The sequence below is a fragment of the Cherax quadricarinatus genome, chromosome 58, assembly GCF_038502225.1.
Source record: "Cherax quadricarinatus isolate ZL_2023a chromosome 58, ASM3850222v1, whole genome shotgun sequence".
NCBI classification, from domain to species: domain Eukaryota; kingdom Metazoa; phylum Arthropoda; class Malacostraca; order Decapoda; family Parastacidae; genus Cherax; species Cherax quadricarinatus.
This window is the reverse complement of record NC_091349.1, coordinates 4,828,627-4,855,574: the sequence shown is the minus strand read 5'-3', so window position 1 is coordinate 4,855,574 and position 26,948 is coordinate 4,828,627. Positions and strand designations below refer to the sequence as shown.

The 26,948-nt window shown below is 44.0% G+C and overlaps 1 protein-coding gene across 2 annotated transcripts in view; it reads left to right on the top strand.

Moving 5' to 3' along the window:
• Positions 1-26,948, top strand: part of LOC128698104 (protein Wnt-4) — a 584,955-nt gene that overhangs the window by 438,906 nt on the left and 119,101 nt on the right. For both annotated transcript variants that reach the window (XM_053790215.2, XM_053790214.2), the window contains exon 2: positions 17,307-17,569. In XM_053790215.2, coding sequence (XP_053646190.2) covers positions 17,307-17,569 — 263 coding nt within the window. The remainder of the gene's footprint in view (positions 1-17,306; positions 17,570-26,948) is intronic.

The window sequence follows — 26,948 nt, the reverse complement described above, 5'->3', positions numbered from 1 at the left end:
GCTGGTGTTGCTGGTGTTGCTGCTGGTGTTGATGCTGTTGCTACTGTTGCTGCTGGTGTTGGTGCTGCTGGTGTTGGTGCTGCTGCTGCTGGTGTTGGTGCTGCTGCTGCTGGTGTTGGTGCTGCTGCTGCTGGTGTTGCTGCTGTTGCTGCTGGTGTTGATGCTGTTGCTGCTGGTGTTGGTGCCGCTGCTGCTGTTGCTGCTGGTGTTGATGCTGTTGCTGCTGGTGTTGATGCTGTTGCTGCTGGTGTTGATGCTGTTGCTGCTGGTGTTGGTGCTGCTGCTGCTGGTGTTGCTGCTGCTGGTGTTGGTGCTGCTGCTGCTGGTGTTGATGCTGTTGCTGCTGGTGTTGATGCTGTTGCTGCTGGTGTTGGTGTTGGTGATGCTGCTGCTGGTGTTGGTGCTGCTGTTGTTGCTGCTGTTGGCGCTGCTGCTGCTGCTGTTGGCGCTGCTGCTGGTGTTGGTGCTGCTGCTGCTACTGTTGCTGCTGCTGTTGGCGCTGCTGCTGTTGGCGCTGCTGCTGTTGGCGCTGCTGGTGTTGGTGCTGCTGCTGCTGCTACTACTGCTGCTGCTGCTGCTGTTGGCGCTGCTGCTGTTGGCACTGCTGGTGTTGGTGCTGCTGCTGCTGCTACTACTGCTGCTGCTGCTGATGTTGGCGCTGCTGCTACTGTTGTTGTTGTTGTTGTTGTTGTTGCTGCTGCTGCTGGTGTTGGTGCTGTTGCTGCTGCTGGTGTTGGTGCTGCTGCTGCTGCTGCTACTGTTGTTGTTGTTGTTGTTGTTGTTGTTGTTGTTGTTATTGCTGTTGTTGCTGTTGCTGTTGCTGCTGCTGCTGCTGCTGCTGCTGCTGGTGGCGGTGGCGGCGCCGGTGGCGGTGGCGGCGATGGCGGCGCCGGTGCCGGTGCCGGTGCCGCTGCTGTTGCTGCTCCTAACCTGCACACACTCGCGCGCGCGCACACGCACGCACACACACACACACACACACACACACACACACACACACACACACACACACACAATACTGCATGGAATACACAGGATGTTCCAGAGAGGGGACACAGAAACAAGGAGTCACAATTGGAAGCTGAAGACTCAGACGAGTCACAGGGACGTTAGGAAGTATCTCTTCAGTCATAGAGTCGTCAGAAAGTGGAATAGCCTAGCAAGTGATGTAGTGGAGACAGGAACCATACATAGTTTTAAGACGAGGTATGACAAAGCTCAGGGAGCAGAGAGAGAGGACCTAGTAGCGACCAGTGAAGAGGCGGGGCCAGGAGCTGAGCCTCGACCCCTGCAACCACAATTAGGTGAGTACACAGTGACTCAAGGAGTATCTCAACGACAATTTAATTCAGAGAGTAAGTGTAACTGATGAGACATCAGAATGGGAGTAAGGAGAGGGGGTTCCACAGTACATACCAGAGGGGATTGAGTCCTATGTGTCACTGTGTATGATGTACAGCTAATGAGAAGAACAAGAGAGAACAGCGAAAAACTCCAGAGAGACCTCTGGATGTGACCAAACAAGTGGCTGCTAGAGTTCAATCGAAGCAAATACAAGTTCATGTGTTTTAGAGGAGACGGCGGACTAGACACAGTGAACAATATGGGCGGAAAGAAACTGCAGATATCAGAGAGTGAAAGAGATCTGGGGGTGAGTATATCACCAAGCATGTCACCAGAATTGAACAAAACCCATATGATAGCGATGACATCTGGAAGAATAGCAAACCTCAGAATAGTATTCAGGAACACGAAAAAAGAATCCTTCAGTACCTTATATTCTACCTATGTTATACCAGTCATTGAGTACGCTGCCCCAGCATGGAGCCCACACCTGGTCACGCACGTGAATAAACTTGAAAAGGTCCAAAGGTTTGCAACCAAGTTAGTACCAGAATTGAGAGAGAAGCACTATGATGAGAGGTTGAAGAGACTGAACCTGACGACCTTAAAGGAGAGAAGACAAGGGGAGACATGATTACTGCGTACAAAATCTTAAGAGAAATTGACAGGGATAATAGTGAGAGATTGTTTAAATTAAGAGGATCAGGATCAAGGTGACACAGGTGGAAGCTGAAGACACGAGTCGTAATGATGTCAGGAAGTATTTCTTTAATCTTAAGGTGGTTGAAAAGTGGAATGACTTGGAAGACACAGCTTCAAGACTAGATATGATAAGACCCAAGAAGCCAGAAGTTATGTTGATCAAGGTGGTCTAGGAGGCGGGGCCCAGGAGCTGAATATCGACGCCCGTAAAAACAACTCGTTGAGTATACAGATTAACACATGTGATGCACAGCTAAGACAACATACACACACACACACACACACACACACACACACACACACACACACACACACGCACACACTCGCACACACACACACACACACACACACACACACACACACACACACACACACACACACACACACACACACACACTGTGTGGGACAGAGAACTGGCAGAGAAACCAGTTAATGAGATGATGGAATATGTAGCAACAATGTGCAAGGAAGCTGAGGAGAGGTTTGTACCCAAGGGTAACAGGAATAATGAAAAAGCCAGGATGAGCCCATGGTTCACCCAAAGGTGCAGGGAGGCAAAAACCAAGTGTGCTAGGGAATGGAAAAATTATAGAAGGCAAAGGACCCAGGAGAATAAGGAGAACAGTCGTAGAGCCAGAAACGATTATGCACAGATAAGAAGGGAGGACCAACGACAATATGAAAACGACATAGCAGCGAAAGCCAAATCTGACCTGAAGCTGTTATACAGCCACATCAGGAGGAAAACAACAGTCAAGGACCAGGTAATCAGGCTAAGGAAGGAAGGAGGAGAGACAACAAGAAATGACCGTGAAGTATGTGAGGGACTCAACAAGAGATTCAAAGAAGTGTTCACAGAGGAGACAGAAGGGGCTCCAGAAAGACGGAGAGGTGGGGTACACCACCATGTGCTGGACACAGTACACACAACCGAGGAAGAAGTGAAGAGGCTTCTGAGTGAGCTAGATACCTCAAAGGCAATGGGGCCAGATAACATCTCTCCATGGGTCCTGAGAGAGGGAGCAGAGGCGCTATGTGTACCCCTAACAACAATATTCAATACATCTATCGAAACAGGGAGATTGCAAGATGCATGAAAGACAGCAAATGTAGTCCCAATCTTTAAAAAAGGAGACAGACATGAAGCACTAAACTACAGACCAGTGTCACTGACATGTATAGTATGCAAAATCATGGAGAAGATTATCAGGAGAAGAGTGGTGGAACACCTAGAAAGGAATGAGCTCATCAACAGCAGCCAACATGGTTTCAGGGACGGGAAATCCTGTGTCACAAACCTACTGGAGTTCTATGACATGGTGACAGCAGTAAGACAAAGAGAGAGAGGGGTGGGTGGATTGCATATTCTTGGACTGCAAGACGTTTGACACAGTTCCACACAAGAGATTGGTGCAAAAACTGGAGGACCAAGCAAGGATAACAGGGAAGGCACTACAATGGATCAGGGAATACTTGTCAGGAAGACAGCAGCGAGTCATGGTACGTGGCGAGGTGTCAGAGTGGGCACCTGTGACCAGCAGGGTCCCACAGGGGTCAGTCCTAGAACCAGTGCTGTTTCTGGTATTTGTGAGCGACATGACGGAAGGAATAGACTCTGAGGTGTCCCTGTTTGCAGATGACGTGAAGTTGATGAGAAGAATTCACTCGATCGAAGACCAGGCAGAACTACAAAGGGATCTGGACAGGCTGCAGACCTGGTCCAGCAATTGGCTCCTGGAGTTCAATCCCACCAAGTGCAAAGTCATGAAGATTGGGGAAGGGCAAAGAAGACCGCAGACGGAGTACAGTCTAGGGGGCCAGAGACTACAAACCTCACTTAAGGGAAAAGATCTTGGGGTGAGTATAACACCAGGCACATCTCCTGAAGTGCACATCAACCAAATAACGGCTGCAGCACATGGGCGCCTAGCAAACCTCAGAACAGCATTCCGACATCTTAATAAGGAATCGTTCAGGACCCTGTACACCGTGTACGTTAGGCCCATATTGGAGTATGCGGCACCAGTTTGGAACCCACACCTAGCCAAGCACGTAAAGAAACTAGAGAAAGTACAAAGGTTTGCAACAAGACTAGTCCCAGAGCTAAGAGGTATGTCCTAAGAGGAGAGGCTAAGGGAAATCAACCTGACGACACTGGAGGACAGGAAAGATAGGGGGGACATGATAACGACATACAAAATAATGAGAGGAATTGACAAGGTGGACAAAGACAGGATGTTCCAGAGATTGGACACAGTAACAAGGGGACACAGTTGGAAGTTGAAGACACAGATGAATCAGAGGGATGTTAGGAAGTATTTCTTCAGCCACAGAGTAGTCAGTAAGTGGAATAGTTTGGGAAGCGATGTAGTGGAGGCAGGATCCATACATAGCTTTAAGTAGAGGTATGATAAAGCTCATGGTTCAGGGAGTGACCTAGTAGCGATCAGTGAAGAGGCGGGGCCAGGAGCTCGGACTCGACCCCTGCAACCTCAACTAGGTGAGTAAACTAGGTGAGTACACACACACAGGCAGGACAACAGAGGAGTCTCTCTTCACACTCTCTTCCCCCTCCCAGGAAATTTATTTTCCTGCATGGCTAACATGATAACAGATTTCTGTCTGCCTTACCCTCCCCCTCCACCACACACACACACACACACACACACACACACACACACACACACACACACACACATGCACACACAGGAGCCAGGAGCTTGGACTTGACCCCTGCAACCTCAACTAGGTGAGTACACACAAGGACACTTCAGAAGAGGATGAACATTGAAAATATTTTCAGGTAAGGACTTATATGTTTGTCGTACCGGCTGCTAGCATGTACCATGGGGGTCGGGTCCTCGTCAGTGCTTCTCCTTATTCACTGACAGTCGTTCATTACAACTTATCTTGAGTTTATAAATCAACTTGCATTGGTCGCATTATTACTGTCAGTGTAGGACACAGACACCACCAGTACTGTCAGTGGAGGACGCAGACACCACCAGTACTGTCAGTGGAGGACGCAGACACCACCAGTACTGTCAGTGGAGGACACAGACACCACCAGTACTGTCAGTGGAGGACGCAGACACCACCAGTACTGTCAGTGGAGGACGCAGACACCACCAGTACTGTCAGTGGAGGACGCAGACACCACCAGTACTGTCAGTGGAGGACGCAGACACCACCAATACTGTCAGTGGAGGACGCAGACACCACCAGTACTGTCAGTGGAGGACGCAGACACCACCAGTACTGTCAGTGGAGGACACAGACACCACCAGTACTGTCAGTGGAGGACGCAGACACCACCAGTACTGTCAGTGGAGGACACAGACACCACCAGTACTGTCAGTGGAGGACACAGACACCACCAGTACTGTCAGTGGAGGACACAGACACCACAAATACTGTCAGTGGAGGGCGCAGACACCACCAGTACTGTCAGTGGAAGACACAGACACCACCAGTACTGTCAGTGGAGGACACAGACACCACCAGTACTGTCAGTGGAGGACACAGACACCACCAGTACTGTCAGTGGAGGACACAGACACCACCAGTACTGTCAATGGAGGACGCAGGCACCACCTCAAAAAACATAATATCAGTGTATAGAGATGCCTACAGCAGCGGGGAGCCAGCAAGTGTCACGTTGGCTGGTGCCTTTCCTGCGGGTGGTGTGCCAGTAAAATCTCTTTTAACACTTCAGCTACACGTACTCATTACCGGGTACCTGAGAGTCTCAGCTAGCATCCCTGACCCCCCAACTGTGATTCCCAGCATCCCTGACCCTCCATCTATGACACAGCATCTCTGACCCCATCTATGATACACAGTATCTGACCCCATCTGTTATACACATCATCTCTGACCCCCCAACCGTGATTCTCAGCATCCCTGATCCCCCATCTGTGACACATAGCATCCCTGAACCCCATATGTGATTCCCAGCATCCCTGACCCCCAACTGTGATTCTCAGCATCCCTGAACCTCAAGTGTGATTCCCAGCATCCCTGGCCCCCCAACTGTGATTCTCAGCATCCCTGACCCCAACTGTGATTTCCAGCATCCCTGACCCCCATCTATGATTCCTAGCATCTCTTAATCTCACCTGTGACACATAGTATCCCTGACCTCCATCTGTGACACACAGCATCCTTGACCCCCATCTGTGATACGCAGCATCCTTGACCCCCATCTGTGAAACACACATCATCCCTGCATCTCATCATGGAGCTGTGTACAGAATGTAATGCAACCACAGTCATGACCCTGATGACCCTACCTCATCACTTGACCTGTGTTAAGGGCTATACCACCTGTGGTCACACTGTGACTTCTGACGGCTATATACGGGTCACGCACGCTATATATACAGAGTTGTAAAAACAGTTTGCTATGAATCGTCGGAGAAATTGTGTGGACCGTGGGAAGGATATGTGGACCGTTGGTATATGATGTGGACCGTGGGAATATTATACGGACAGTGGGAAGAAAACACGGACGCGTGTCGTGAACCGGTGACATGCAGGTTTTAAGGAGCTCTCGTGTAGTAGACAGGCTTCAAACCTAATACACAGATATACGCCTATTTACATTTGCACAGCATTTATGTGACGTTCAATACGCTAATGTCGAGGCTGCCACATCTAGACTACCACTACGCTTGCGTTAATTACAGTGACTTGCGTAAACAACCACGGTACATCTCACCTGTACGTCGTCTTAATGACGTACTGTTACCTGGACGACGGTGCTAATTAAAGACTACGTTGTGAGGATAATAGCAATAATAATGGTGTATAATACCAATAATAATAATGGTATATAATAATAAAAGTAATACTAACGTATAATAATAATAATAATAATAATAATAATAATAATAATAATAAATGTATAAATATTAATAATAATATTAAAGGTGTATAATACTATGTACAACGCTGGGGTATATTTATTTCCGAAAGGTTTCGCCTACAAAGCAGGTTTCTTCAGTCGAATGCAGCGTTGAGTAAAAGTGTAGACAGCAGAAGCAATGGAGAGGGAAAAATGAAGTTAGTCCCTCAGTCTTGAAGTAGAAGCTGTGAGGTGATCAGTCCCTCAGTCTTGAAGTGGTAGTTGAGAGGTGATCAGTCCCTCAGTCTTGAAGTGGTAGTTGAGAGGTGATCAGTCCCTCAGTCTTGAAGTGGTAGTTGAGAGGCGATCAGTCCCTCAGTCTTGAAGTGGTAGTTGAGAGTTGATCAGTCCCTCAGTCTTGAAGTGGTAGTTGAGAGTTGATCAGTCCCTCAGTCTTGAAGTGGTAGTTGAGAGGTGATCAGTCCCTCAGTCTTGAAGTGGTAGTTGAGAGTTGATCAGTCCCTCAGTCTTGAAGTGGTAGTTGAGAGTTGATCAGTCCCTCAGTCTTGAAGTGGTAGTTGAGAGGTGATCAGTCCCTCAGTCTTGAAGTGGTAGTTGAGAGGTGATCAGTCCCTCAGTCTTGAAGTGGTAGTTGAGAGGTGATCAGTCCCTCAGTCTTGAAGTGGTAGTTGAGAGGTGATCAGTCCCTCAGTCTTGAAGTGGTAGTTGAGAGGTGATCAGTCCCTCAGTCTTGAAGTGGTAGTTGAGAGGTGATCAGTCCCTCAGTCTTGAAGTGGTAGTTGAGAGGTGATCAGTCCCTCAGTCTTGAAGTGGTAGTTGAGAGGTGATCAGTCCCTCAGTCTTGAAGTGGTAGTTGAGAGGTGATCAGTCCCTCAGTCTTGAAGTGGTAGTTGAGAGGTGATCAGTCCCTCAGTCTTGAAGTGGTAGTTGAGAGGTGATCAGTCCCTCAGTCTTGAAGTGGTAGTTGAGAGGTGATCAGTCCCTCAGTCTTGAAGTGGTAGTTGAGAGGTGATCAGTCCCTCAGTCTTGAAGTGGTAGTTGAGAGGTGATCAGTCCCTCAGTCTTGAAGTGGTAGTTGAGAGGTGATCAGTCCCTCAGTCTTGAAGTGGTAGTTGAGAGTTGATCAGTCCCTCAGTCTTGAAGTGGTAGTTGAGAGTTGATCAGTCCCTCAGTCTTGAAGTGGTAGTTGAGAGGTGATCAGTCCCTCAGTCTTGAAGTGGTAGTTGAGAGGTGATCAGTCCCTCAGTCTTGAAGTGGTAGTTGAGAGTTGATCAGTCCCTCAGTCTTGAAGTGGTAGTTGAGAGTTGATCAGTCCCTCAGTCTTGAAGTGGTAGTTGAGAGGTGATCAGTCCCTCAGTCTTGAAGTGGTAGTTGAGAGGTGATCAGTCCCTCAGTCTTGAAGTGGTAGTTGAGAGGTGATCAGTCCCTCAGTCTTGAAGTGGTAGTTGAGAGGTGATCAGTCCCTCAGTCTTGAAGTGGTAGTTGAGAGGTGATCAGTCCCTCAGTCTTGAAGTGGTAGTTGAGAGGTGATCAGTCCCTCAGTCTTGAAGTGGTAGTTGAGAGTTGATCAGTCCCTCAGTCTTGAAGTGGTAGTTGAGAGGTGATCAGTCCCTCAGTCTTGAAGTGGTAGTTGAGAGGTGATCAGTCCCTCAGTCTTGAAGTGGTAGTTGAGAGGTGATCAGTCCCTCAGTCTTGAAGTGGTAGTTGAGAGGTGATCAGTCCCTCAGTCTTGAAGTGGTAGTTGAGAGGTGATCAGTCCCTCAGTCTTGAAGTGGTAGTTGAGAGGTGATCAGTCCCTCAGTCTTGAAGTGGTAGTTGAGAGGTGATCAGTCCCTCAGTCTTGAAGTGGTAGTTGAGAGGTGATCAGTCCCTCAGTCTTGAAGTGGTAGTTGAGAGGTGATCAGTCCCTCAGTCTTGAAGTGGTAGTTGAGAGGTGATCAGTCCCTCAGTCTTGAAGTGGTAGTTGAGAGGCGATCAGTCCCTCAGTCTTGAAGTGGTAGTTGAGAGGTGATCAGTCCCTCAGTCTTGAAGTGGTAGTTGAGAGGTGATCAGTCCCTCAGTCTTGAAGTGGTAGTTGAGAGGTGATCAGTCCCTCAGTCTTGAAGTGGTAGTTGAGAGGCGATCAGTCCCTCAGTCTTGAAGTGGTAGTTGAGAGGTGATCAGTCCCTCAGTCTTGAAGTGGTAGTTGTATCATGTGGGAGTTCGATACGTGGATTAGGGTAGAAATACTCACGTAGGCTGTTATACGTATATTGGCGATATGTGGAGAGAGACCTGCCAGCCGTTACCTATCTCCTTGCTACTACTCGATATACTGGCTAGCCGGGCTGCCCAGTACCCAGTGGGTCTTTGAATACTGCTGAGGTCAGCACAATATGAAAGACCGTGACTCAAGAGACGGTTGATCGTTGAGTCAGACGGTACTGGTAACTGGTTACTACTACTGAGACTGGTAACTGGTTACTACTACTGAGAGCTCGGCGACGCTAACGTATGTCGTCCCGACATACAACTAATACAAACTAGAGATGGTAGGTATACGGCTTGGGCTGATTCTATACAATGTCAAAGTACACAACATTAAACATTAAAAATACATAAGTAGAACAATGGAATGAAAGCTTACGTAACTGAAACTGTAATGCAATACAAGGTATACGATAGTACAACTTAAAACTCAACAATTGAACAACGAACTCTACGTTGAGAATACAAGTGATAAAAAAAAAAAATTTTTGATCGATCGATCTGTATTCGTGTGATCTACGGATTCTGAGGAAGGAATATATACAAAGAAAGAGTGTTTAACAGAAAGGCAGATTCGGTGCACGCAAATCTAGACTGTTAACTCTCAGAATGCGGAGAGAACATGAACACAAAAAAAAAATTCTTGAATACTGATAAGTTGATACTTTAATTATTCATCTATACAGGTTATTTACATTTAACCCCAACTCTGCTAGGGTAAGATTGGCATATGCAGAATGGGTGTCATCTCTGGGAGGATCAAACTCTGTAGCATTGGCTAACTCATGCTGTATTTGAGGCAATTCTGAATTGGAAGTTACAAATGATACTTGAGGATTTCTCAATACCTGTCGTGTACGTAGGGAATAACGACATTCAGGTTGATCATCTGACTGAGTATCAGAGGAAGAGAGTACAGGATCAGGAGGATTGTCAGAGTCTGTCACATTAGTCTGGGTTGGAACATCATTATCATCACATACTAACTTCATATGATCCAAATGCGATTCTTTATACTGACCAGTACTAATCTCTCTAACCTTATACTTATTTCCAGTGATATGTTCAACTACTCGATAAGGACCAACAAACTTTTGATCAAGCTTTGGCATTGCAGACGTTTTGTTAAAATTAGTCAGCATAACTCTCGAACCTACTTTGATTTTGGATGGCTTTACTCGAGTATTTGCGACTCTTGTAAATTCTGCTGTTGATTTATGAAGTGTTTCACGGATTCTTCTAAAAACACTTTGAGCTAAGCTGGTACGAGTTGCTACGAAATCATCAGGGTTGTAATTGGGTTTCGGATTAGAATATAACAACTCATAAGGCAAACGTTTATCTACACCGTACAATGCATAATGTGGAGTGTCACCTATAGAAACATTGTAAGCAGAATTTATAGCACACTGCACATCAGGTATAACTTCATCCCAAGTTTCACTGTTGGGATTGATAGTGGCTCTCAAGACATCAAGTACTTTCTTATTGGTTCGTTCCGCTAACCCATTGCTGGCAGGATGATGAGGAACAATGGTGGATTTAGAGATCTTGTACAAGGTACACAAATTTTCAAGAATTTCATTACAGAATTCACCTCCGTTATCTGTTACTAGGGACTTAGGAGTGGTATGCCTGCAGATAATGCGTTCTTTAAACGCTTTGGCTACTGTCTCGGCAGTCTTATCTGCAATAGGGACTAACTCGCAATATCTGGTGAAATGGTCTACCATAACACACAGATGTTTGTTACCTTGGAGGGAACATTGGAAATTAGTTAACAAATCTAGCGCAACTCTTTCCCAAGGTTCGCTAGTAGTTGGATACACTTGGATTGGATTGGGACCATTAGCATTGCCTTTATGTTGCATGCAGACACTACATTTCCTAACATACTCAGAAATATCAGTTGCCATACGAGGCCAAAAGTATTTCAATCTGGCTTGTTTTACTGAACGATCCATACCAGGGTGTGCAACACCTGGTACATCATGAACTAGCTGTAAGGCTACATTCACTAGTGACTGTGGAATTACTAACTGGTATACTCTTCTGCTAGGAGTACCCAACTCGGCTGTTCGATACAGTAATTCTTGGTTCATGAGAAAGTCACTGATGGGAGCTGGTGGCTTCACAGTCAGAATAAGATCTTCCTGGAGCAGGAATCGAATCACCAGAACACAAGGGATCGGTTCTTTCTTACTGGAGGAATGAACAAACTCGGTGGAGTGGATGACTCCCCCCGGTTGAAAAATTAACGCTATAACACGCAATATGAGCAAGGGAGAACGAATCTACTATCTCAAACTACAAGCACAGGAGAAAAGAAATGAACATGGTGAACAATGCTGATATTCTGAGTCGCACACAGTGACACGAGGTATCAACTATAAAGAAACTACACTTACAAACTTTAACAACGTGGAAGTTACTCGAGAAATAACTTCTTACAACGCACTGATTACTGTCAACTAGGATGGGATCACAATCTGAAACACAAGGGACAACAACAACACTCAAGTGAGCACACTAGCCACAGAAACGTCTTTCTGCACGGCTTGTGGCATCAGCAAGAGATGGCATAACTCGTTGCAAGTAAAGTTCTTCTCAAAGCGTCCCCTGGGAAGGAACGAATACTTGAACAAGTCGCCATCGCAAGGATAGTAGCACTATCCTGCGTGCATGATATTGTGGCTGGAGTCCAGACAGGAGTGACAGTATTACTAGTGCCTGACCGCTCGGTTACGTTAATAAGTAATTCACGGATCTATAGGAACTTAATCTGAACTTCACATTTCGCAGCACTTTAACAAATCTCAGATACAAGCTGTGAGAACAAACACATTTCTCGAGGGCTAGGTATTGTCTGTCAGTCAGTAAGGGAATGTGAGGACTGATGACAGGAGCAGCAATAGCCTGAGAGGTCTGAGTGTCGACATTCACTAAAGTATCACTTGACGGTATGTGAGACATAATGGCAAAGTAACACGAGAACAAATAAGGCAAAAATAATGAACAATAAAAATGATATAAAATTCTAGAATTGAAATGAAAAGATATACAACTAATTTTGCAGAATTAATAATGTCTATACACTGCAAGAGCAAGGAAAACTCAATTTAAAGGACTATTGACCAAGAAAAAAAAAAATTTACATTGAAATATACAAGTAAAAATATTACTGGAGACTGAATTAAATTCAAAATGAGCTGTCTTTACTCTTGCTAATAAAGAAATTAATTAATTAAATTTTTAAATCAATGTGAAAGTATAAAATAAAATTATTAAATTGTTAACTGTGAAATTTAAGTATTTTCTAAGAATGCATAGACAAAATTAAATTATAAATCATAAAAATATCAATAAAAGAAAAGAAGTCACTGCCGAACAGTTCAACAAAATAATTCACTTCAGAACAAATGCAACAAAATAAGGTGTAGAAATAATCACTGCAGTAATAAAGTTGCACTGGGAAAACTCAGGTAAAATAATGAATTAAAATTATGAAGAAAAAAAAAATAAACTGATTGAACACTTTAACTCTTAATTGTAAATTAGACAAAACAATTTACTCAACAGAGTAAGGAAACACTTTACGTTAAAAGTAATTGAAATTGCATCAAGAGTGAATTTGTTCAAGAATTATGAAAATATGAATAAAATAAAACACAGGAACAAAACAGGGAATATAACACTTACAATGACGGAGCACACTTCTTAAATTAATATTCTTACAACACAATCCTGCTGTGACTGATACAACAAAAATCTTGCTGTGACTGATACGACAAAAATCTTGCTGTGACTGATACGACAAAAATTTTGCTGGCAAAAATAATGGTACACAGTCTGCGAAAAAATTAGAGAAATGAGACACTGTTGGCATACGAAAAAAAATGACACACATAGAAATAAATGGAAAATTTGGTATACTGGGGTGAATATCACTGCATGAAATACAATGACAATACAATAAAAAAAAATTGAATCACTTCACACAGGGTGACTGACTGGTACACTACACAATAATACTTACGACAGACGAATAGCATAAAGAAAAACACAGGAGAATAATATAAGTGAAAACACTGAAAAAAATATTCTAACAAATAATGAGTCAAAAATACTGCGTTTACACTGAAAACACAAGGTTTAGAGTACACAAGAATTTTACTATAAATGTCTCACACACGCAAATGTCTTTAAATGCAAGAAAATGTCTCAAAAAAATTATCACTGAAGTGGAGAGTAGTAGACGGGCGGTGACGGGGTGACGAGGTGAAGATATTGTCCTGTGGGCGGGCGGTGTTTCCTCCTACACCCACACACTGTTGTCGTGAAGAAATGTGCGTTCTAGACGAACTCACATAACTGGCTTTATCTCGTTGGCACCAGCTACAATCTCTTGACCAATTATGTGAGCCAAAACAGTACTAGGACCCGGTACAAGGGTGCAAACAACCACAGGTAGGTTGGTAGTGGTGGTGGTGGATGCGTCTGCCGCGCACCCGGGTGGTGGGAGAGAGTGGGGGGAAGAGTGGTGGGGGGGGACGGGGAGGCTGCCGCGCGCCCCACTCACCCACAGATGGTTTAACCCACTCTATGCCACAGGAATGGTGAAAACCACTCTTAGCATCCAACAGGAAGCACAAAGCGAGATACACAATACCTCAGAGGAATCTGGCTTACTTCTTACTGCGTGGCTTACTTCTCTCTCTCAGCTGGGTTAGAAGCTGGGTTGGCTGACTGGCTTACCCCACGAGAATGGATGACTGGAAGACGTGTAACGATGCACAAAGCACGGAGGAGCAGTTGGATGACAGGAGACAGGCTGGATGATAGGCTGACTGGCGTTCACTTCCACAGTCTGGCTTACTGACTGGCTTAATTGCAAAATCCGGGTCAACCCCTCGGAGATTGAAGCAATTAGCACACGAACTAAGCCAGGAAGCTTGAAACGGCTGCAACAGGCTTGCAGGATGAAAGCTGTGAGGGGAGTCAGGCTTGGCTGGTGGTGCCGGAGGGTAGAGCTGGTGGCTGGAGAATCACCTTTGACCCTGGCGCTACTCACACAAACAGCCTTCAAACGCCTTGAATTACCCTTAAAAACGTAAATCCACGCTCCACACCGCTGTACACCATTTATCATGTGGGAGTTCGATACGTGGATTAGGGTAGAAATACTCACGTAGGCTGTTATACGTATATTGGCGATATGTGGAGAGAGACCTGCCAGCCGTTACCTATCTCCTTGCTACTACTCGATATACTGGCTAGCCGGGCTGCCCAGTACCCAGTGGGTCTTTGAATACTGCTGAGGTCAGCACAATATGAAAGACCGTGACTCAAGAGACGGTTGATCGTTGAGTCAGACGGTACTGGTAACTGGTTACTACTACTGAGACTGGTAACTGGTTACTACTACTGAGAGTTGAGAGGTGATCAGTCCCTCAGTCTTGAAGTGGTAGTTGAGAGGTGATCAGTCCCTCAGTCTTGAAGTGGTAGTTGAGAGGTGATCAGTCCCTCAGTCTTGAAGTGGTAGTTGAGAGGTGATCAGTCCCTCAGTCTTGAAGTGGTAGTTGAGAGGTGATCAGTCCCTCAGTCTTGAAGTGGTAGTTGAGAGGTGATCAGTCCCTCAGTCTTGAAGTGGTAGTTGAGAGGTGATCAGTCCCTCAGTCTTGAAGTGGTAGTTGAGAGTTGATCAGTCCCTCAGTCTTGAAGTGGTAGTTGAGAGTTGATCAGTCCCTCAGTCTTGAAGTGGTAGTTGAGAGGTGATCAGTCCCTCAGTCTTGAAGTGGTAGTTGAGAGGCGATCAGTCCCTCAGTCTTGAAGTGGTAGTTGAGAGGTGATCAGTCCCTCAGTCTTGAAGTGGTAGTTGAGAGGTGATCAGTCCCTCAGTCTTGAAGTGGTAGTTGAGAGGTGATCAGTCCCTCAGTCTTGAAGTGGTAGTTGAGAGGTGATCAGTCCCTCAGTCTTGAAGTGGTAGTTGAGAGGTGATCAGTCCCTCAGTCTTGAAGTGGTAGTTGAGAGGTGATCAGTCCCTCAGTCTTGAAGTGGTAGTTGAGAGGTGATCAGTCCCTCAGTCTTGAAGTGGTAGTTGAGAGGTGATCAGTCCCTCAGTCTTGAAGTGGTAGTTGAGAGTTGATCAGTCCCTCAGTCTTGAAGTGGTAGTTGAGAGGTGATCAGTCCCTCAGTCTTGAAGTGGTAGTTGAGAGGCGATCAGTCCCTCAGTCTTGAAGTGGTAGTTGAGAGGTGATCAGTCCCTCAGTCTTGAAGTGGTAGTTGAGAGGTGATCAGTCCCTCAGTCTTGAAGTGGTAGTTGAGAGGTGATCAGTCCCTCAGTCTTGAAGTGGTAGTTGAGAGGTGATCAGTCCCTCAGTCTTGAAGTGGTAGTTGAGAGGTGATCAGTCCCTCAGTCTTGAAGTGGTAGTTGAGAGGTGATCAGTCCCTCAGTCTTGAAGTGGTAGTTGAGAGGCGATCAGTCCCTCAGTCTTGAAGTGGTAGTTGAGAGGTGATCAGTCCCTCAGTCTTGAAGTGGTAGTTGAGAGGTGATCAGTCCCTCAGTCTTGAAGTGGTAGTTGAGAGGTGATCAGTCCCTCAGTCTTGAAGTGGTAGTTGAGAGGTGATCAGTCCCTCAGTCTTGAAGTGGTAGTTGAGAGGTGATCAGTCCCTCAGTCTTGAAGTGGTAGTTGAGAGGTGATCAGTCCCTCAGTCTTGAAGTGGTAGTTGAGAGGTGATCAGTCCCTCAGTCTTGAAGTGGTAGTTGAGAGGTGATCAGTCCCTCAGTCTTGAAGTGGTAGTTGAGAGGTGATCAGTCCCTCAGTCTTGAAGTGGTAGTTGAGAGGTGATCAGTCCCTCAGTCTTGAAGTGGTAGTTGAGAGGTGATCAGTCCCTCAGTCTTGAAGTGGTAGTTGAGAGGTGATCAGTCCCTCAGTCCTGGAGAAGCGTGTAGCTTCGTGTTCTCTCAGCTGGTAGGAATGAGTGTGTTAGCATATATTCTTAGACCCATAACGAATTTTGAATCTACATATTAATGTATATACTAGTACGTATTTACATACATTACATCCTCTAAATCTCTCTCCTCTTATCTTTTTTCTCTCTCTTCTAGAGAAAGCTTTCTCTTCTCTTCTAGAGAAAACTTTCTCCTCTAGAGAAAACTTTCTCTTCTAGAGAAAACTTTCTCTTCTAGAGAAAACTTTCTCCTCTAGAGAAAACTTTCTCCTCTAGAGAAAGCTTTCTTTTCTATAGAAAGGTTTCTCTTCTAGAGAAAGCTTTCTCTTCTCTTCTAGAGAAAACTTTCTCTAGAGAAAGCTTTCTCTTCCCTTCTAGAGGAAACTTTCTCCTCTAGAGAAAGCTTTCTTAGAAGAGAAAGCTTTCTCTTCTAGAGAAAGCTCTTAGAAAGCTTCTCTATATATGTGATTTTTAAAATACAATTGAAAATTGACTCCAAATTGAGCAGCTGGTGCTATAAAAATTTATGATCTTTTAGAATAACATTTAAAAAATCACAGTATAGAGAGGAGCTTTATAAGAGAGTTTACTGTATATATAATTTTGACTGACCAGCTCTGACCTCGTCTCTGTTAAAGCCTCTGAGTATCTTGGAGGTCGTAACCATATCTCCCCTGGTGCCTCTGTTAAGGTCGAACCGAGGTTATGCAAGCAGAGGTGAGTGAGAGTATGAGGGCATCATACAGCTCCTGGGCTAGTAAGGTTGACGGATGATTTACGTTTGGTTAAAATAATGTTAATTACAGGATTGTTGTCATATGTTGTTAATTGTTTTGTTATTGAAGATGACACTTGTGAAATGTTTGGTAAGTGTTTAAATTAACATTTATCTGACACTTGGGTGGCTGACGAGACTTGTTTCAAACCGGGCAGTAAGGTCCATCATTCCAGTAACTCTTAATAATTACATAACAGATAAAAAATAAACATACCACATTGAAAAAAAAACAGAAATACCTGAAGCTGTGTGCGTAAAAACACACGAAAAAGCCTCGTGTAATTCTATATTTTTCACGGTTATATTTTTTCCACAGTTACAGTCACGTATTTTGTTGTCGCTTCTCGAATAATAGATATGAACTGTGTTGGTATTTTTCTGTACTAAAGATGGCTTATTGTTGATGTGTTTCAGGGCGTTATCTAGAGTGTCGACCCTGGCGGTGACTGCGCCAGCCAGCTCGCAGCTGTGTGACTCCTTCAGGGGGTCACTGGTGAGGCAGCAAGTACGCTTCTGTAAGGACAACCCAGCCTTCATGGACTCCGTCAAGAGAGGAGCTATCTGGGCCATCGACGAGTGCCAGTTCCAGTTCCGCACTCGTAGGTGGAACTGCTCCACCCTCAACGACGAGGCTATTGCTGCCTTCAAGAAGGCTTTCAAACCCAAGAACTCACCAGGTAAGTTGCTATATTACGAGACCTCAGAATGGGAAAGGGTAACGAGTGGGGTTCCTCAAGGGTCAGTACCAGGACCACTACTCTTCCAAATATAAGTGAATGACCTACCAGAGGGGATTGAGTCCTACGTGTCACTGTTTACAGATAATGTACAACTAGTAAGAAAAACAAGAACAAGCAAGGACAGTGAAACAGACTAGAGATGTAATCAGTTGAACTTTTCCAGTTCAACTTGAAGAAATACAAAGTTACACGAATTTCTGAATCTGAGAACGCACAGACTAACAATAATCAATGGTTATATATATATATATATATATATATATATATATATATATATATATATATATATATATATTATGGTAGTAGGTTGGTAGACAGCAACCACCCAGGGAGGTACTACCGTCCTGCCAAGTGAGTGTAAAACGAAGCCTGTGATTGTTTTACATGATGGTAGGATTGCTGATGTCTTTTGTCTGTCTCATAAATATGCAAGATTACAGGCATGTCTTGCTACTTCTACTTACACTTAGGTCACACTACACATACATGTACACATTTATTTATACACACTCATCTGAGTTTTCTTTGATTTTATCTTAATAGTTCTTGGTCTTATTAATTTTCCTTTTATATCCATGGGGAAGTGGAATAAGAATCTTTCCTCCGTAAGCCATGCGTGTTGTAAAAGTCAACTAAAATGCCGGGAACAATGGGCTAGTAACCCCTTTTCCTGTAAAGATTACTAAAAAGAATAAGAAGAAAATTGTCAAAGTGGGAAGTCTGAATGTGCGTGGATGTTGTGCAGATGATAAGAAAGAGATGATTGTGGATGTTATGAATGAGAAGAAGCTGGATGTCCTGGCTTTAAGTGAAACAAAGCTGAAGGGGGTGGGAGAGTTTCAGTGGAGAGGAATAAATGGGATTAGGTCAGGGGTTTCAAATAGAGTTAGAGCTAAAGAAGGAGTAGCAATAATGTTGAAGGATAAGCTATGGCAGGAAAAGAGGGACTATAAATGTATTAATTCAAGGATTATGTGGAGTAAAATAAAGATTGGATGTGAAAAGTGGGTTATAATAAGCGTGTATGCACCTGGAGAAGAGAGAAGTGTAGAGGAGAGAGAGAGATTTTGGGAAATGTTGAGTGAATGCGTGGGGAGTTTTGAATCAAGTGTGAGAGTAATGGTGGTTGGGGATTTTAATGCTAAAGTGGGTAAAAATGTTATGGAGGGAGTAGTAGGTAAATTTGGGGTGCCAGGGGTAAATGTAAATGGGGAGCCTTTAATTGAGCTATGTGTAGAAAGAAATTTGGTAATAAGTAATACATATTTTATGAAAAAGAGGATAAATAAATATACAAGGTATGATGTAGCACGTAATGAAAGTAGTTTATTAGATTATGTATTGGTGGATAAAAGGTTGATGGGTAGGCTCCAGGATGTACATGTTTATAGAGGGGCAACTGATATATCGGATCATTATTTAGTTGTAGCTACAGTTAGAGTAAGAGGTAGATGGGAAAAGAGGAAGGTGGCAACAACAAGTAAGAGGGAGGTGAAAGTGTATAAACTAAGGGAGGAGGAAGTTCGGGTGAGATATAAGCGACTATTGGCAGAAAGGTGGGCTAGTGCAAAGATGAGTAGTGGGGGGGTTGAAGAGGGTTGGAATAGTTTTAAAAATGCAGTATTAGAATGTGGGGCAGAAGTTTGTGGTTATAGGAGGGTGGGGGCAGGAGGAAAGAGGAGTGATTGGTGGAATGATGAAGTAAAGGGTGTGATAAAAGAGAAAAAGGTAGCTTATGAGAGGTTTTTACAAAGCAGAAGTGGTATAAGAAGAGCAGAGTATATGGAGAGTAAAAGAAAGGTAAAGAGAGTGGTGAGAGAGTGCAAAAGGAGAGCAGATGATAGAGTGGGAGAGGCACTGTCAAGAAATTTTAATGAAAATAAGAAAAAATTTTGGAGCGAGTTAAACAAGTTAAGAAAGCCTAGGGAAAATATGGATTTGTCAGTTAAAAACAGAGTAGGGGAGTTAGTAGATGGGGAGATGGAGGTATTGGGTAGATGGCGAGAATATTTTGAGGAACTTTTAAATGTTAAGGAAGAAACAGAGGCAGTAATTTCATGCACTGGTCAGGGAGGTATACCATCTTTTAGGAATGAAGAAGAGCAGAATGTAAGTGTGGGGGAGGTACGTGAGGCATTACGTAAAATGAAAGGGGGTAAAGCAGCTGGAACTGATGGGATCATGACAGAAATGTTAAAAGCAGGGGGGGATATAGTGTTGGAGTGGTTGGTACTTTTGTTTAATAAATGTATGAAAGAGGGGAAGGTACCTAGGGATTGGCAGAGAGCATGTATAGTCCCTTTATATAAAGGGAAAGGGGACAAAAGAGACTGTAAAAATTATAGAGGAATAAGCTTACTGAGTATACCAGGAAAAGTGTACGGTAGGGTTATAATTGAAAGAATTAGAGGTAAGACAGAATGTAGGATTGCGGATGAGCAAGGAGGTTTTAGAGTGGGTAGGGGATGTGTAGATCAGGTGTTTACATTGAAGCATATATGTGAACAGTATTTAGATAAAGATAGGGAAGTTTTTATTGCATTTATGGATTTAGAAAAGGCATATGATAGAGTGGATAGAGGAGCAATGTGGCAGATGTTGCAAGTATATGGAATAGGTGGTAAGTTATTAAATGCTGTAAAGAGTTTTTATGAGGATAGTGAGGCTCAGGTTAGGGTGTGTAGAAGAGAGGGAGACTACTTCCCGGTAAAAGTAGGTCTTAGACAGGGATGTGTAATGTCACCATGGTTGTTTAATATATTTATAGATGGGGTTGTAAAGGAAGTAAATGCTAGGGTGTTTGGGAGAGGGGTGGGATTAAATTATGGGGAATCAAATTCAAAATGGGAATTGACACAGTTACTTTTTGCTGATGATACTGTGCTTATGGGAGATTCTAAAGAAAAATTGCAAAGGTTAGTGGATGAGTTTGGGAATGTGTGTAAAGGTAGAAAGTTGAAAGTGAACATAGAAAAGAGTAAGGTGATGAGGGTGTCAAATGATTTAGATAAAGAAAAATTGGATATCAAATTGGGGAGGAGGAGTATGGAAGAAGTGAATGTTTTCAGATACTTGGGAGTTGACGTGTCGGCGGATGGATTTATGAAGGATGAGGTTAATCATAGAATTGATGAGGGAAAAAAGGTGAGTGGTGCGTTGAGGTATATGTGGAGTCAAAAAACGTTATCTATGGAGGCAAAGAAGGGAATGTATGAAAGTATAGTAGTACCAACACTCTTATATGGGTGTGAAGCTTGGGTGGTAAATGCAGCAGCGAGGAGACGGTTGGAGGCAGCGGAGATGTCCTGTTTAAGGGCAATGTGTGGTGTAAATATTATGCAGAAAATTCGGAGTGTGGAAATTAGGAGAAGGTGTGGAGTTAATAAAAGTATTAGTCAGAGGGCAGAAGAGGGGTTGTTGAGGTGGTTTGGTCATTTAGAGAGAATGGATCACAGTAGAATGACATGGAAAGCATATAAATCTATAGGGGAAGGAAGGCGGGGTAGGGGTCGTCCTCGAAAGGGTTGGAGAGAGGGGGTAAAGGAGGTTTTGTGGGTAAGGGGCTTGGACTTCCAGCAAGCGTGCGTGAGCGTGTTAGATAGGAGTGAATGGAGACGAATGGTACTTGGGACCTGACGATCTGTTGGAGTGTGAGCAGGGTAATATTTAGTGAAGGGATTCAGGGAAACCGGTTATTTTCATATAGTCGGACTTGAGTCCTGGAAATGGGAAGTACAATGCCTGCACTTTAAAGGAGGGGTTTGGGATATTGGCAGTTTGGAGGGATATGTTGTGTATCTTTATATGTGTATGCTTCTAGACTGTTGTATTCTGAGCACCTCTGCAAAAACAGTGATAATGTGCGAGTGTGGTGAAAGTGTTGAATGATGATGAAAGTATTTTCTTTTTGGGGATTTTCTTTCTTTTTTGGGTCACCCTGCCTCGGTGGGAGACGGCCGACTTGTTGAAAAAAAAAAAAAAAAAAAAAAAATATATATATATATATATATATATATATATATATATATATATATATATATATATATATATATATATATATATATATATAATATATATATATATAAGAGAGAGAGAGAGAGAGAGAGAGAGAGAGAGAGAGAGAGAGAGAGAGAGAGAGAGAGAGAGAGAGAGAGAGAGAGAGAGAGAGAGAGAGAGAGAGAGAGAGAGAGAGGGAGAGACAGAGGAGGGATGATGGAGTTAAGTAATACAACAGATGATGACAGTACAATCGCACACCTTGACAAACTGGCCATCATTCATGCCACAGACAAAAACAATGGTAATAAACCAGGCGTGAGTAGTGGGTAGCGTGTGAACCACGCATAAAGCACTGTAAACAAGGCAATTCAAGAGTTGAGGCACTTAGCAAGTTCCTGCACCCAAGACAGGTTGTACAAGAAGCAGTGTGTGTGCTGGTAGCAGCAACTTCTTGAAGATAAGTCTTGTAAGACTATCATGATGGTTGCACCTTGTTTCTGGGCGAGATTGTGGGTGGAAATTGAGTGTGGAAGTGTTGGTGATTACTGGTTGTGGGACACACACACACGCACACACACATAGCCAGGAGCTATGATTCGAACCCCCCAAAACCACAAATAGGTGAGTGCACACACACACACAAACACACACACACAAACAAACACACACACACACACACACACACACACACACACACACACACACACACACACATACATAAACCATACCATGGGCGGAGATAGAACCCGCGATCAGAGATTCGTAAAACTCCAGACCGACGCTCTAGCCACTGGACCAGCTAGCTACAATAAGATTCGTCCAATTAGGTATATTTACACACACACACACACACACACACACACACACACACACACACACACACATAAGGCTGAGGAAAGAAGGTGGAGAACTCACAAGAAACGATCAAGAGGTATGTGAGGAGCTCAACACGAGATTTAAGGAAGTATCTACAGTAGAGACAGGAAGGACTCTGGGGGGACAGACCAGATGGGGACACCAACAAGGAATACACCAACAAGTGTTGGACGACATACATACAGATGAGGAGGAGGTGAAGAAACTGCTAAGGGACATCGATACCTCAAAGGCAATGGGACCGGACAACATCTCTCTGTGGGTCCTTAGAGAGGGAGCAGATATGTTGTGCGTACCACTTACCACAATCTTCAACACATCCCTGGAAACTGGGCAACTACCTGAGGTATGGAAGACGGCAAATGTAGTTCCCATTTTCAAAAAAGGAGACAGAAAAGAGGCACTAAACTATAGACCTGTGTCATTGACGTGTATAGTATGCAAAATTATGGAGAAGATTATCAGGAGGAGAGTGGTGGAGCACCTGGAACGGAACAGGAGTATAAATGCCAACCAGCACGGATTCACGGAAGGCAAATCCTGTGTCACAAACCTTCTGGAGTTTTATGATAAAATAACAGAAGTAAGACAAGAGAGAGAGGGGTGGGTTGATTGCATCTTCTTGGACTGCAAGAAGGCCTTTGACACAGTTCCTCACAAGAGATTAGTGCAGAAGCTAGAGCATCAGGCGCATATAACAGGAAGGGCACTGCAATGGATCAGAGAATACCTGACAGGGAGGCAACAACGAGTCATGGTACGTAATGATGTATCACAGTGGGCACCTGTGACGAGCGGGGTCCCACAGGGGTCGGTCCTAGGACCAGTGCTATTTTTGGTATATGTGAACGACATGACGGAAGGGTTAGACTCAGAAGTGTCCCTGTTTGCAGATGATGTGAAGTTAATGAGGAGAATTAAATCTGATGAGGACCAGGCAGGACTTCAAAGAGACCTGGACAGACTGGACACCTGGTCCAGCAAATGGCTTCTCGAATTTAATCCTGCCAAATGCAAAGTCATGAAGATAGGGGAAGGGCACAGAAGACCACAGACAGAGTATAGGCTAGGTGGCCAAAGACTGCAAACCTCACTCAAGGAGAAAGATCTTGGGGTGAGTATAACACCGAGCATGTCTCCGGAAGCACACATCAATCAGATAACTGCTGCAGCATATGGGCGCCTGGCAAACCTGAGAACAGCATTCCGATACCTTAGTAAGGAATCATTCAAGACACTGTACACCGTGTATGTCAGGACCATACTGGAGTATGCAGCACCTGTTTGGAACCCGCACTTGATAAAGCACGTCAAGAAACTAGAGAAAGTACAAAGGTTTGCAACAAGGTTAGTTCCAGAGCTAAGGGGAATGTCCTATGAAGAAAGATTAAGGGAAATCGGCCTGACGACACTGGAGGACAGGAGGGTCAGGGGAGACATGATAACGACATATAAAATACTGCGTGGAATAGACAAGGTGGACAAGGACAGGATGTTCCAGGGAGGGGACACAGAAACAAGAGGCCACGATTGGAAGTTGAAGACACAAATGAGTCAGAGAGATAGTAGGAAGTATTTCTTCAGTCATAGAGTTGTAAGGCAGTGGAATAGCCTAGAAAATGACGTAGTGGAGGCAGGAACCATACACAGTTTTAAGACGAGGTTTGATAAAGCTCATGGAGCGGGGAGAGAGAGAGCCTAGTAGCAACCGGTGAAGAGGCGGGGCCAGGAGCTAGGACTCGACCCCTGCAACCACAAATAGGTGAGTACAAATAGGTGAGTACATACACGTTGTTCTTGAAGCTATGTATTAAGTTTGCCTCCACCACTGTGTCATCCAATTCATTCCACTTTTCAACCACCTTGAGACTAAAGAAATACTTCCGGACATCACTGTGATTCATCTGTGTGTTCAGCTTCCACCTGTGTCACCTTGATCCTGGTCCTGCTAATTCAAACAATCTCTCCCTATCAGGCCACTGAATTCCACTTTAAGATTTTGTACGTAGTGATCATGTCTTCCCTTGTCCTCCCCTCTAAGGTTCCTCGGGTTGAGTTCTTTCAACCTCTCCTTATGGTGCCTCTCTCTCTCTCTCTGTTCTACAACTAGAACATACCAAAGAACAGAGTATCTATGCTACCAGAACATACCAGAGACCAGAATACAACAGCTTAGAAGTATATACGTATAAAAATACACAATATATCTCTCCAAACTGCCAATATCCCAAACCCCTCCTTTAGAGTGCAGGCATTGTAGTTCCCATTTCCAGGACTCAAGTCCGGTTATATAAAATAACCGGTTTCCCTGAATCCCTTCACTAAATATTACCCTGCTCACACTCCAACAGATCGTCAGGTCCCAAATACCATTTGTCTCCACTCCTATCTAACACGCTCACACACGCTTGCTGGAAGTCCAAACCCCTCGTCCACAACACCTCCTTTACAAATGGGCAAATGTTTTGTTATTGGGATGGATTGTAAAGGACCTGCCTAGTATGGGAGAACAGGCCTGCTGCATTGTTCCTCCTTTCTTATGTTCTTATGTTAACACACAGGTAACTATGATGCCAGAACATACCAGAGAACACACAGGTAACTATGATACCAGAACATACCAGAGAACACACAGGTAACTATGATACCAGAACATACCAGAGAACACACAGGTAACTATGATACCAGAACATACCAGAGAACATACAGGTAACTAGATACCAGAACACTCCTCCTCTTTCTTCCTCCTATTCTTCTCTTCTTCCTCTTCCTCCACCTCCTCCAATATTTTTCTTCCTGGTCCTCCTCCTCCTGCTCTTTTCTTCTTCATGGCCTACCACTGGACCACACAGCTAGGCAGGACCACGGAGGACCGGTCCACCACACACCAGCAGTCATTACCATCCCCCTCAACCTACAATCTGTGTACCAATGAGGCTTTTTAACAGAGCACCTCACCTGGCCATGTTAATTTACATTAATGGCATCTTACCTGAGCTCCTCCAGGAGATTACTAAGGTCAAACCTCCAGCCCGATTACGAATACAATTAAAACAATCCACTAGCAGATTTGTTCAGGTTAGTGGGTATTACGAATATCTTTAAGATAATCCACTAACAGATTAGTTTACGTTCGTGAGTACTACGAATATCCTTAAGGTAATCCACTAACAAATCTGTTTACGTTCGTGGGCACTACAGCCAGTCGTCGTACCGTTCGCGTACGTCCTGTCGTTCTTACGGTAACATCCGGATACCTGAGTACTGTTAGTGGTTAAGGAGAGATGATTATTTTTCAATAAAAATAAATATATTAAAAACTATCCCACAAAACAGTAAATGGAACTAAGTTTGTTTAATGGCCTGGTAGGCAACGCTCTCGCCTCACACACTGAGTGTCCGTGGTTCGATCCCCGGCAAGGGTGAAAACATTGGGGGTGTTTCTTTACACCTACTGTCACTGTTCACCTATCAGTAAGTAGGTACCTAGGTGTTAGTGGACTGGTGTGGGTGGCATCCTGGGAGACAAGACAAAAAGACCACAATGGAAATAAGAGAGTCCTTGATGACGCACTGACTTTCTTGGGTTAATCTTGGGTGCTAACCAACCCTCCGGGATTAAAAATCCCAACACAATCTTATCTAACCCTCCGGGGTTAAAAATCCCAACAAAATCTCTTATCTTCGCCCATTAGCAAGTCGGATGTGTGAGGGAAGCGTTCGCTCACACACACAGGTCAGTAATCCGACTCTCCACTTGGTTCTTGCATGCTCCAGCAGTAATGTGGCGGCCTTACTGAGCCTCGCGCTGAGATGAATGTGGTAATAACGAGAGTGACATGCATGATAAAGATGATGCAGAGATAATTAGGATAATGATGGTATTGAAGACACTAATTTTTAAAGAACCTATCGACTGCAAGAAGGGTCATTTAGGCTGCAATTAACATGTGCACTAACATCAAGAATACTTTAATTATTAACAGGAACCATGGTAATTAGTGTATAGATATTGAGATGAACATATCTCGGTGTATATACAACGATATATACAACTTTCAATGTATATACACTGATATACACAGCTTTATATATATATATATATATATATATATATATATATATATATATATATATATATATATATATATATATTACACGCTTAGATACACACCTGCTGGTGTATATACATCTAGAGATACGCACCTTGAATTAGGAAGCAGTAAACTCCATGCACAACTTTAGGACTGGGTATGACAGTGCCTGAAAGCCTTGGAACTAAGACAGCAGATAGGTTGAGAGGCTCGAGGGCCCAGAAATACGAGGTTTAGCATACGAAAACAGGCTGTGATAGATTTTACCTCACTGGAAGATGGGAGAACGAGAGGAGATATGATCAAAATGTAGGTGATACTCATACGATAGAAATTTGATAGAAACT